This window comes from Polyodon spathula, chromosome 10 (genome assembly GCF_017654505.1).
Source record: "Polyodon spathula isolate WHYD16114869_AA chromosome 10, ASM1765450v1, whole genome shotgun sequence".
Lineage (NCBI taxonomy): Eukaryota > Metazoa > Chordata > Actinopteri > Acipenseriformes > Polyodontidae > Polyodon > Polyodon spathula.
This window is the reverse complement of record NC_054543.1, coordinates 3,461,826-3,475,503: the sequence shown is the minus strand read 5'-3', so window position 1 is coordinate 3,475,503 and position 13,678 is coordinate 3,461,826. Positions and strand designations below refer to the sequence as shown.

At 35.1% G+C, this 13,678-nt stretch overlaps 1 protein-coding gene across 2 annotated transcripts; it reads left to right on the top strand.

Moving 5' to 3' along the window:
- Nucleotides 1-7,949: 7,949 nt before the first annotated feature.
- LOC121322315 (T-cell leukemia homeobox protein 1-like) lies at nt 7,950-13,450 on the top strand. 2 transcript variants are annotated; one of them, XM_041262106.1, is made up of 3 exons: nt 7,950-8,585; nt 10,654-10,855; nt 13,107-13,450. In XM_041262106.1, the coding sequence occupies exons 1-3, from the start codon at nt 8,114-8,116 to the stop codon at nt 13,327-13,329; spliced, it is 897 nt and encodes a 298-aa protein (XP_041118040.1). In that variant the 5' UTR covers nt 7,950-8,113; the 3' UTR covers nt 13,330-13,450. The 2 variants fall into 2 exon arrangements, with proteins under 2 accessions (XP_041118040.1, XP_041118039.1); XM_041262105.1 differs by having other exon boundaries at nt 10,618-10,855.
- The last annotated feature ends 228 nt before the right edge of the window (nt 13,451-13,678 follow it).

The following is a 13,678-nucleotide window of genomic DNA, read 5'->3' as shown; positions in this document are numbered from 1 at the left end:
TAATATATACTGTACCAAAGTGTGTTTTGTCTATGAAGACATGTTATGTTATATTTAGGCTGCTTTCAGTTTCGGGACTAATTATAAGACCATATAGTTACAATTTTTCTGGAACTAAAACATAACAAGAAACTTAATGTTAGCAACGTGCCATTAAAAAACTAAAACTTGAGAGATATATGTTAAAATATAGTTCAATTGATTTTCTTTTTAATGCATTTTTTAAGTTAGGGGGCTTAAGATTTATGTCAAATTCTTAAACGAATCTAAGTATATGTGTTATGTTCATTTTAGAAACACTTTTTTGTGAGTGAATTCTCAAACGGATAAGATGAACATTTAGATGTTTTTAAATATATTAATTCTCTAGGTTTTAAACAGTCAAAGCCAGCTGTGATCTACCTATGCACTTATGATTTGAATTTAATAAAAAATTCTCATACCATCATTTTTTATATATCATTTTTTTAAAAAAAAATATATTCAGGATCTCCTTTTTTTGCCAACATTTAAAACTAGATTACAAATATTTATACTTATAAATATATTGCAATTAATTGGATTCGGTTTTGAGAATAGGATATACATTTAAAAAAAAAACCTCAAGTATTCTAGCATTTGACAAAGCATGCATATTATATTTGGCACAGTTGTGTTGCACATGTAAACTGCAGGCAGGTGGGACCAGAAAAGATACCTTAGCACTGGCTTTCTTCCCAGTTCCTATTTAGAAAGGCAATTAAGCCGGTGGGGGGTGCCTTCTTGAAACATTCATCAGCTCCTCTGCTTGACGGGAGTGTTTCTTTTCTTTCCAACCACAAGGAGTTTGGTTGATGGAGCTGGCGCCAGCAGCTTCCCAGAAGAGTTCAGAAGTCAGGAGCTATGCAGGTAGACTTGGAAACCTGATACTAACCGACTCGCTTGAAAGAGGTGGCTTCCAAGAGCAAAGAGGAAGAACCCTGCCACAGTTATTATACACCCTAGAATAGGGCAGTGTTACTGATAGCACATCTTACCATTCAAATACAGTGACTTCAAAATCAAATCAGATACTGTATTGTACAAGCTTTGTAATTCTCTGTACCAGACACACACTGAAACACACTTCCAGTATCACCATCTCACCAGCACACAACACAGTTGCATTTCATTGAGAAACATAGAGATTGTTAATTGAAAAGGCCAAGTGCGATAAAGCAGTGTAATAAATATCTATTATCACAATACCATTGTTAATAATAAATAGTCTTAGTTGGTTTGTCATGATGCATGTGCTTTTGTGATAAAATGAGTGATCAGTAGAGGATTTATCTGCACATCTATAAAGAGGTATGTGAAAAATACAGTGAACAAGGGATTGGGCTTGGCTGGAGATACAGTACTGAGTGTTCTTTTGCAATTCAATGCCTTTTAAACCTCTTTTAGTCTGAAAAAAAATATTTTAAACAGTGCATGTAAAATACAGCACCTGTGAAAATAAATTGGACCTGACGCGTCTGACAAGCATTGAATAAATGGAGTGCAAAGAATTAAATCCATCAAAGCAGCAGGCCACTGTGGGTATTTTAGACACTTTTAAGTCATGCCCATTCATCCCGTACTCCGCCACCTGTTTGAAATCAGCTGGGAAGACGACTTTCACCTTGTATCCCAACATCCTTGTATCCCCACATCCAGCTCAACTTCAAAGTATCAAAATCAATCTTTAAATGCAACCCGGTATCGCCCTTTGGCCACTTTAATTTCTCAATTTGCATATTATGCCTTCTCGCTCTCACCTCAACTGCAAAAAACCTATCTTCAGAAGCAAGAAAAGGCAGCAGAATGTGACACACCTTGCTGCTACACTGGAACAATCAACAAATGAAGTTCCAGCAACTTATCTCAAATTTTCTAAATATCAGTTTCCCACTCCTTTAAGATTCAGACTTCCTATAGTTGCTCCAAATGCATCATTGCCAGACATTGGTTCTCTTCCCACCTCTCTGCTCTCATCACCAGAGCAGGTCTTTCTCCCCAGTTCGACACCACACACTCCTTTAGGATTGGCTCAGCCTCTTCAGCGACCAGAGCCTGCATCAGCCATCACCTGATCAAGACCATGGGGCATCGGTCCACTTCAGCAGTCAACACCTACATCCGGTCACTGCCATCCGAAATCACAGCAACACATCAGTCTATAGCTAGCATGCCCAGAATGGGGGCACCCTCTCCGCTAGAGGTTTTCCTCCTGACAGGGTTTTTAAACAAGATAGCTTCTGGTGCTTTAAATTATGTGAGGCTGATTAGTGATTTTGAATATTTGACAAGGCTCTAACTGTCCATAATCATTCAATATAATCATTCACATTGCTTGTTTCACATTCCATTGCCAGCCCTGCAACAGCCATCCAGGAATAGATAGATATCAATATACTGTATACTGTATGTCATTAACTATTTTATACAGTCATGTCATCAATAAAAATAGTGGGGCTCCTGAGTGGCGCATCTATAAAGGCACTCCACATGGAGTGCAGGAGGCATCCTATAGCATGGAGGTCATCTGTTCGGGTCCAGGCTATTCCACTGTTGGCCGTGGATGGTAGTTTCCAGGGGGCCCCTCACAATTGGCTGAGCACCGCCCGGGGTGGAGAGGGCCTATGTCGGCCAGGGTGTCCTCAGCTCACCACACACCAGTGACTCCTGTAGACTGGCCTGGTGCCTCTAAGCAGCCCAAAACTGTGTGGTCCTCTGACACTGTAGCTCTGAGGTAGCTGCATGGTGGGCCTGCACAGAGAAAAGAAACAGACGGCTGATGACACACGTTTTGGAGGACAAGTGTATTCGTCTCTTCCGAGTCAGTGCGGGGGTTGCAGCAGGGAGCCAGGCTTAAAAGTAGGCATTTCAAATTAGAAAGAAAATGGGGTAACAAAAAAATTGGTGATTCCAATATTTTTTTTTAAATAGCCTATTGTCTGAAACCAGACTTCCTGTGTAGTTTTTATGAGTGAGTGAGTGAGTGAGTGAGTGAGTGAGTGAGTGAGTGAGTGAAGTTACTTAGGTGCGTGTCAAACAAGCTCTTCAATTGTAGCTCTGTCTCTGTCCCTTGAAAACATAAAATGAAAAATCTTTTAAATTAATTTCTGACTAACCAGGCATTGTTGGGCACTTCTAGATCTGCCTGAGGAAAACCCAGAATTAAAGATTTTGTGATTAATTTCAGACTTTGCCCGGGCAATTCACGAATCTCCTACGCACACACATACACACATTGTGAAATCAAAAATGAACAAAAGTAGATCTTAAACTAAATAAAATCATACGGGCCCCAAATATATATATATATATATTATATATAATATATATATATATATATATATATAATATATAATATATATATATATCTATATTTATCATATATATATATATATATATATATATATATATATATATATATATATATATATATATATATATATATATATATATATATATATATATTATATACACATCAATACAAATCTTGTTTAGTAATATACATAAAATGGTACTTGAAGTATACAATTGGCACCCTAGCTCGACTATAGAGTCCTGTGACTTTCGAAAGACTTAGCTTTCTCAATGAACCATTTTTAAAAAAATTGAGTTTGATTTTTAGATGTATCTGCTTGCCTTTAGACAGGCGGGAGTATTTCAGAACAGATGCCTGAGTTGTCTCCAATACCACCATATTTCAAAAAGCAAAATACCATATGTTTATAATACGCAGGTCAATAATGGCACGGCTGTAGAACATTTACTCCGGAGTTTGTATCAGAATATACTGTACATGCAGTTTTAAGATTTGTAAATGTAGAACATGTTTGAGGGAGTGAAATTGCACCCTAATCAGAACATATACAGGCCTGTGCGGTATAGAACAATCTTCAGTATAAAACACCCATAATCGAAGACATTAACTGTCCTTTAAAAAGCGTTAAATTCCCATTTTGTTAAATTTCCCTTGTGGAATTGGACGCTTGCCTCAGAAGTTTACATGGAATATTTATGTTTAATTTCCTAATTACACTGTAGGATAAACACCCAACACCAATTATCCTTTATTAACATATAATCAAATGTATCACCATTTGAATGGGGGGGAAATAAACGTGTTTGCCTATGTATTGCATGTTCCGAAAGAAAGGCTACAATAATATAAAATGTTGTTTCTTACATAATGGCTTTAAATAAAACTTCTCCCTGGTCGCCTTTTAAACGGTAGCCTATACAGAGCATTGAAGGCATTAGTGTAACGTTTCTTTTTAATTATTTACCTGTTAGTGAAAGTGCTCAAACTTTGCTAATGTAATGGCTCCTGTTCTTCCGAGTTAACATTCCACTAAATCTGGTAGGGCATTTCATTAAAGTTTAATGTCGGTCAGTTGCCCAGAAAAAAAGCTTGGGACCTTATATGTAATAATAATACTCTAATGCTTAGTACACTTATATAGTTAGGTTAGCATTATTATTATTATTATTATTATTATTATTATTATTATTATTATTATTATTATTATTATTATGTGTTTATGTGTTTATGTGTTTATGTGTTTATTTGTTTATTTGTTTATTTATTTATTAGCAGACACCCTTATCCAGGACGACTTCCAATTGTTACAAAACATCACTGTACAAAATATCGCATTATAAAATATCACATTACAGAATATCATAATACAAGTAAGAGCAGTCACGAAAGTACAATAAGATCAAATTAAAATAAGAGCAAAATAAAGAATACAGTAAATTATAAGTAAGCACAAGTTCAACTAAGAGCAGTAAAAACTTACAGTAAATAATTGCTTTTATATGTACAGTAAGAGCATGTAGTAAGAATGAAAAATGGATGAGAATGATTCAAATAAGAGCAATTACAAAAACATGAGTGGTTACCTATGAGAGTAAAATCAAATACAAGATACAGTAAGTAATTATATTACCTATCGTGTATTGAATAATATTGAACTCTCTGTAATTTTAAACGTTACTCTACTGTCTGCTTGTCTAAATAACTAAACGTAATAAATACATATTGAGCCAATAGTCCATGTTTTTTTTTTTCCTGCAAAATAGTGGACTATTAATCTATACACACAGCGAGATGGCTATAAATGCCTCTGGGTAGTTAGTGTAAATTTGCAGATTAGAATTCTTGTCGATTTTTTTTGGTTGTTTTTTGTTTATGCACTAAATATATAGGCATGTTCTCTTATGTATAGATACACAATGTCAAAACTCATCGTTTCCCGATTGTTCGAGTGTTTTTCCATTTGCTTATCAATCTCAAAAGAAAGCCACGGGATAGTGTACATTTAACTCAGTGCAAAACAACACATTACATCTGTATTTAGATTCGTATTATAGAATGTGATTACAGTTATTTCACACATTAGATTATTTGTCATCATAAAAGCCGTTTTGCATTTACCATATTGTTTTACTGACTGTGAATAAATACTGGACTTTTTAAACCTTTTTTATGTATTTGGTTGCAAAAGCATGAAGATCAGTCTATTATTTCCACCAAGATCCCTGCCAAAAGACTCCCCCCCCCCACCCACCCGCCCCCCCCCCCCACTTTGTAGTTGAAAGGTTACCAAGAAAAGGTTATTTGTCTGTTTTGAGTGGTGGCATCCATCGCCGCTTTTATGATTTCTCATAGGATTTGGTCTACTGAAGTGTTGGCGAACTTGGGATGTTGATTTTGAGATTTTTTTTTTTTTTAACCTAAAACCTAAAATAGTATCCCAAAATAAATATTTCTTGTTTCTTGGATTTATAAATTAATAGCACAGTTGTACACTTTACCACTGGACGGGGTAATGTCAAACAAGATTACTAAACGTAGTTCTATGGTGATTTGTGGGGTCACATGTCCCATAAATCTTTGTTAACCTGTATGGGGATTATTCACTCATTTTTATTTTGCAAGGTTTAAAGATAAATGCATCCTCAACATTCAGTCATATTAAGTAATAATAAAAATAATAATAATAATAATAATAATAATAATAATAATAATAATAATAATAATAATAATAATAATAATATATATTTTTTTTTAAACTACAATCTGTCAATATTCTTAAAATGAGAACAGCGTGAAATAAAAGTATTCTGGAACTATTGGAGGTGATAGATAGATAGATAGATAGATAGATAGATAGATAGATAGATAGATAGATAGATAGATAGATAGATAGATAGAATGTAATTTCGGAAATACGCAGACATAAATTCCTAATATGCTGATCCAGATTGCATGTAAACGGAGACAATGCTAATGGGCTGCTATCATCACAATGCTTGACCACCATTTAACATTTCTGTATAGCAAAAGACAATTTTATGTTTCATAAATCATTCTACAAATATATTTGTCACACTGAATTATCCTGTCTAGTATAATTGTATCCAAAGGCTAGAACAAGTGGTACTGTTCCTGCATGTTTTTTTTTTTGTTTTTTTTTGTTTTTTTTTATTGTTTGTGTGTTTGTTTGTTTGTTTGTTTGTTTGTTTTTATCACAGCCAAGATCACAGGGTCTCAGTTTGCTCAAGTCGACACAAATAGGATAGCTATTGTCCAACTAAATTAACACAGACTATAAATATGTGGGCATTGCTATAGCCAGCTCCAGATGCTGTGTATCATATACAACCTTGGTAAAATAGGCTGATAGTGCCTTTTCTGCTAACAGGTTGTTTTTCCTACCCCTCTGTTCAGGGAAACATGTTATAATTACTGATGGGATGACGAAGACAATGAAGAAGAACACGAGATGCACAATGTTCCATATAGGAATCACCGGGACAATCACCAGGATAATAATAATCACAGACCCCTGTTAACACTAATCTTACCTAAGATTACCAGAGGAACCAGGCCTGGCTTAACTCAACCTATACGATCTTAATTACTATTTATTACTCGTTTGTATAACAATATAACAGTTAATTAATAATAATAATAATAATAATAATAATAATAATAATAATAATAATAATAATATATAATAATAATAATTCAGACTACAGACACTAAAACTATGTTTTTAAAAACGTAAGCTAGGCCTACCATTTGTCAGTTGCGTCATAGCGCTTAATGATGTCATTCGTTAGCATAGCATAGCATTTATCAATTAATGAGATTTATGTATTTAATTCTAAAGTTTACTTATTTATGTATTAACATTATTCAAGATGACGTCACAGTCATTCCTTAAGTGTCAAAATGTAAACTATAGTTCTCTAATCTTCAATAACATTCTATGCCTTTTTAATTCAGAACTGTTATTTTGTTATATTAGAAAACTTCGTCGTCAGCAGACCTGTACAATGCCCCGTATATATATATATATATATATATATATATATAATATATATATCTATACACGATAATACACACACACACACACACACACACACACACACACACACACACACACACACACACACACACACACACCCACCAGATTAACTTCAGCGCCTTGCCGCCCATTTTCACGTGTTTCAACAAGGATATGCCTGAATAAGCTTTAAATAGTATTTTTTTTTATTTTATTTAACATTATTATTCTCAACCAAACCAAATATTTCGAGTTATTTTACAAAAATAAGAAATCAGTGAATGGTTTGTATATTCATAGTGATTCCAGGCAGTCAATACACTGCACTGTAAACTGACGCTTGCGTGGTCGCTCCAGTTATCTTTATAAGGAGCGTCGGTTGGCAACAGTCTGATTTTGGGGTTTGGCTATTGCAGAAACTCCTTCCCTTTTATTCCTGTTTGTCAGTCAAAGAGCCTCTCTTAGTCGCCAGCCAATTGAGTTCCAGGGCCTAAACCCACAGTCTCTGTCTCACCCAGGCGTTTTGGCATTATGATTGATGTTTTAGTTTCTGCAGCAGGCAGAATCCTAAAGCAAAAACAAACAAAAAAAAAAACACGACTCCAGCTCAACCTTCCTCACTTCCACCATTTGCACGGCTTTTAGAGCGACTGAAGCGAGACCAAGCAACATTGTATCTCCGATCTGATAACGCGATCAGACTGGGGGACCTCTATTTTTTCTTGCAAAGGGTTCATTAAACCATGGATCATATAGGGGCCCATCACATCCACCAGTCGCACGGAGAACCCATCAGTTTTGGAATCGATCAAATTTTGAACAGTTCAGATCAAGGGAGTTGCATGATCTCCAACTCCAGGCTGCAAGATTCGGACTATGGATTGGGATGCATTGTGAGCAGTGCCTACAATACGATGACTGGCAACTACAACTCCAACAATACTGTGGGATACAACAACAGCGCCTGTAGCATGGCATCTTTGACTGGGGGTTACAATGTAAACATGGGCATGAATATGAACGGGAATAATCTGAATTCAGCAGGCGTGATCCGTGTGCCAGCGCACAGACCCTTAGGTAATGTTCACCAGTCTATGTCCACCGGTATGCCAACCGTGCCAAGTATGGGCAGCGTGAACGGTATGAATAATCTTACTGGACTGACCTTTCCCTGGATGGAAAGTAATAGAAGATACACGAAGGACAGATTTACAGGTAAGCGTCTAGAATAACATACAGCGCTAGTGCAGTAGCGCACGCCTTGTCTATTCTAACTTTACAGATACAAGTGTTTGTGTCATCGTCTAATAAGACCGGTTTCATTCCAGACAGGAAAACCGAACTTTGTGTTTACACGCACAAAACATGTTTTGGTTAGTTACTAAATTCTACACCAAGTACTCTATAACCGCCCGTTACAGGAGATGTATGTCCAAAATGCAGCGCGTTTAAGTGTATCAAAATGAAAATAAAGCTCTCCTGAAAGAAAGTGTACAAGGATGCTTAGCTATAGGAATAGAGCCCGTTGCATTCTCCAATCAGTAATTCATTCTAAACAAAAGCTACATATTACTTAAGAAACATTACATTGCGATTGCTTTACGTGGCTCAAGCCTTATACATGATGCTATCATGTTACACGTTGCTATGTTTGTAACTAATAACTGCAATTATGTAACAACGTGAAAAACTGCCTATAATGAACCTCAATAAATAATTTAAACAAATAACAACTCTGAATTAACTAAAGATATGGATTTGTGTCAGTGATCGAATTTGTATTGATTTTTAATTTAACTGCAGTAATTAATGGGTTTTATATTTTACATGCTTTCGAGACAATAACCAGAGATTTTATCGATTAGATAATGCTGGAAAATTAGAAAATAAAGCCGATGTGCAATGATAGTTTAAAAATGTATGTGGACAGCAAGATATTGCTTTGCTATTCTGATTCAGAAATAGGTCATTCCTCTAAACATGCTAATAATAATAATAATAATAATAATAATAATAATAATAATAATAATAATAATAATAATAATAATAATAATAATAAATGTCCAAAATGTTAATAAAAAACTATGGTAACACTAGAATGCAACCAACAATGCAATGCCTGAAATTGTCACGCACTGCGTAAATACATTTCTTCACTTTGCAGTAAAATTGTTAGGGAATATATAAGTGTGCAGAAGATTCAAGCGTATTCAAAGAAAATGTGCTGTGCTGTATAAAAAAAAAAAAAAGGTAAATGGTTTTATAAAGAGCATAACAGACTGAGGCAAAAACTCGTTCACGTTCTCAGCAACTCCACTAAACAGTGACGTTGCTTAAGGGCCAGGTGGGGCCTTGTGCAGAACAGGGAAACTCAGATTATAACTGTGTATAATTTTATGAAGTCACGCTAATCTGGAAAATATAATTTTGTGTATCGGATACACATAGTTCCAATAGAACATGGTTTAAAATTTAAAATAATGACGTGCACACCCAAAAGCAATCAATTGCCTTGATGCTATAACAGTAAATACATATGAGGTTCATGATATAAAACTACATGTGTTTATTCATTTATTTACCTTAACCACTTTATTAATGAAGTGTGCATTTTAAACGGATTGTGAAACTAGTTAAAGCGTTCAATTAATCATGAAACTTTTGCAGCTTTAACGCTTTTCATTTGCAAAGTTAATCTTTTCCTACTATTTTTTTGCTGTTTCTTAAAACGCACGTTTCCTGAATGGCAGAATTTTTGCTTCTTTTTATAGTAATTCCTGGTACATAGTATTGGCCATGGAAAAGGAGAGGGGTGCGGGGTATTGACTAGTTCTAAAAAATATATTAATATGAAATGTTTCTGATGTTTAAACATGTACAGTATCAATCTGATTACATGTTATATTCAATTGAATGAATCGCCACAATTTAGTTTATGTATGACTACATAGATTTTATGTCTAAGGGATGATACTATATATATATATATATATATATATATATATATATATATATATATATATATATATATATATATATTAGCTCAAAGTGCCAGCTAAAAGACAGATATGTTCCAGGATGTGTGGGTTTTATGAAGACAGTGGCAGCTGACTGGTATCTTGCACCCTAATGTTTTAACCCTGCAAGCACTCTGTCTCTTTATTCCTGCCTCGGCACTGGCGATGCTTTTTTTAATACCTTGCTCATTTTTGCCGCTTGCTTTTGCCCTGTCTGTCTCCCAATCTAGTGGCCCTCTCACCCTTCACTGTAACACGTCGTATAGGTCACCCTTACCAGAATCGGACCCCACCAAAGAAGAAAAAGCCAAGAACCTCCTTCACCAGGCTGCAGATCTGTGAGTTGGAGAAGAGGTTTCATCGGCAAAAGTACTTGGCTTCGGCGGAACGGGCAGCCCTGGCAAAGGCACTCAAAATGACAGATGCCCAGGTCAAAACATGGTTCCAGAACAGAAGGACGAAATGGAGGTATGATACAAAGTACAAAATACGTAACACTTTTTTTTGTCTGTTCTGGTATTTTGAAGTCTTGCAAATTAAACAACTAGTATGCCAAATCAACCCCATTAGCCAATGTAAATGCTGATTAAATAAGTGTATGGCCTTACCCTTAATTTCAATATCTTCTCGTTTTAAAGACTGCTTACAGTACACTGTTTACAGATGTTCAGATTTAAATCGCTCTGTATGACTACTCGTCTTTATTATCCAAAGAGTGGTCTACGACAGCACACGTTGCATTTAAGTTTTTCATAATCGAATAGTGCTGATTTAAACCTTTTTTTTTTTTTTGGCCATTTATCTTTATTAAAAGTGTAATATCACACTCTGCAAATGAATTGTGTAAAAGCATTCTGACATAGCATCTGTTGTTTTGCATGGCTGCTATAATTTCAGGCATCAAAGTAATCCTTGCTGTACAATGATGCATTATTCAAACCCACCCCCACGCCTTCACTATGAAGGGCAGAATATCGCTGGAGACCACCAACCAGTGAGTCTCACTCCAAATGTTTGAAAGATGTATTTCTTTATTTCTTTATTTGTCATGTGTATATACATATATAGTTCAATGGTGCAAATAAGCAAACACATTTCTCTTATATATATATATATATATATATATATATATATATATATATATATATATATATATATATATATATATATATATACGGTGTGCACGTACATAATCCCTATTTTTCACCGTTGTCAGGTTTCCCAGAGATCAGCAGGTGTATAGACCTGCCAACCAAGCATGATTAAAAATTGAGTCGCCCTTTTGTGAAGAAACGTATTGTATAATGAACTATACATATCAAACATATACTATTTCTGTAGAAGTTGAAAAAAAAAACTGAAGAAAAAAACGACGTTTTTTACAGTAATCCTAGACTATTTTTCAAACACTGCTCGACTAAATAGAATATCACAGTAGAATGTTGCAGCATAAATATATTTTTGGGAACGTGTTTCTCTAACAAATGAGTGAGGACATGGATCAAAATATTTTAAATGAATTATAGCTTTTACTTCATTATTTATTTATTTATTTATTTGTCTATTTATTTCTTACTAGTATGCCTAAATACTTTGCAGAAAACTACCGGATTGTTGTGCTGTGCTAAGCCCACCGCTGTGTTTATCAACATTGTATCATAGTGTTTAAATGCGATGAAACTCGAAATAATTTCAACTGCAATCATCTATTCCGCGTAAATGAATGCAATACCTTCTGGTTTGTTTCGTGTTTTTTTTTGTTTGTATGTTTGTATGTTTTTTAACGCTATTGTGATACTGTGGTGTTAAAGGGCCACTAGGCGGCTTCGAAATTCAATTTACCAAGTAAATTAATCAGGCAACCGATCAAGAAATCGCATTAAGAGACCGATGATAAAATTAGTGCTCTGCAATTATCGGGTTGTAAAGTCATTTTTACGTGTCTCTGTTAAGCGCCAAGACAATAATAAATCGAAGATTGATGTTTCAGAGTCCATCGGCTTACATTCTTAACTAACTTTAAATCTAAATTAGTAATTATAAGTAAATAAAACGGGGGGGGGGGGGGGGGGGGGGGGGCATTTGTTTTACTACATCGATTCAAATAATTGCGTATTATCAGCTTAATCATATAAAACAAGCACTTTATCTTCCCCAAACGTAAAGTGAAGAAAAATACATAAGCCTATTGTAATGCCTCATGCAAATAATAACACGCATCATCAGGTGAGCCTGAATTCAGATTAGTTTGAAAAACATTGATGATAACTGCTTTGTCTACACCAATTAGTTACATAACGTGAACTAAATTTCTAATGACAAAACACAGATACATTGCATATACGCGGAGTTATGGCAGGACTTTGGAATGGATGGGAGACTGCTTTTAATGTCAGTGAATTCAGTAACTGGTCAGGCAGAATTGTTGTTGTTAATAACAGGATTCGTTGGGACAGATTTACTCCAGTCTTTAATTAAGTCATATGTGTTAAATGCTTTAGAGACTTGAGATATTACTTACATAGTTCATCTAGTTTTGTAACTAAGGGAAGCGGAAGCTTAAAAACCTGGCCCTTTTTCTATGAAAACTATGTTGAACATGTTGTCGATAGTTATGGTGTCACGTGTCTCGTTACACAGGTTGCCTTTTCAAAGTAATCAGTTTGGCAATAAAGGGGATGCGCTTTTCGTTATATTTGATTTTGGATTCTCTTTGTAGGCGACAAACAGCAGAGGAGAGGGAAGCTGAGAGACAGCAGGCCAACCGGATACTAATGCAACTACAGCAAGAAGCGTTCCAGAAAACACTGAGCCAGCCCGTGCAAGCGGATCCCATTTGCCTTCATAACACCTCCCTGTTCGCTCTCCAGAACCTGCAGCCCTGGTCAGACGACACCGGCAAAATTACCAGCGTCACTTCAGTCGCGTCCGCATGCGAATAGAAGAGACAGGACAGGGGGGCTTTATTATGCGGACAACAGAGACACTTTGCGAGCAGAACTCCAAGATGAAGAGAACAGAAGAAACATACATTTTACAAAATATATAAAAACGAAGGCATAAGTTATATTAATAAAAATGTCGGCACAAAGTCAATTTAAACAACACAAAGCATATAAATGGCAGACATATTCTACTTAATGATAAAGTCAGAAAATATATATATATATATATATATATATATTATATATCACCCCATATCTCAGCCATATATTATATATCTAATATTATATACTATATTCTATATATAAACCCACACAAACTTACTTAAGGGTACTTATTATCATAGTT

Bases quoted from the DNA above. Each gene is read 5' to 3' on its own strand.
- LOC121322315 (XM_041262105.1), top strand. From the start codon at position 8,114: ATGGATCATATAGGGGCCCATCACATCCACCAGTCGCACGGAGAACCC. The intron at 8,586-10,617 runs GTAAGCGTCTAG...CTCCCAATCTAG, and splicing joins CACGAAGGACAGATTTACAG to TGGCCCTCTCACCCTTCACT. The intron at 10,856-13,106 runs GTATGATACAAA...TTCTCTTTGTAG, and splicing joins AACAGAAGGACGAAATGGAG to GCGACAAACAGCAGAGGAGA.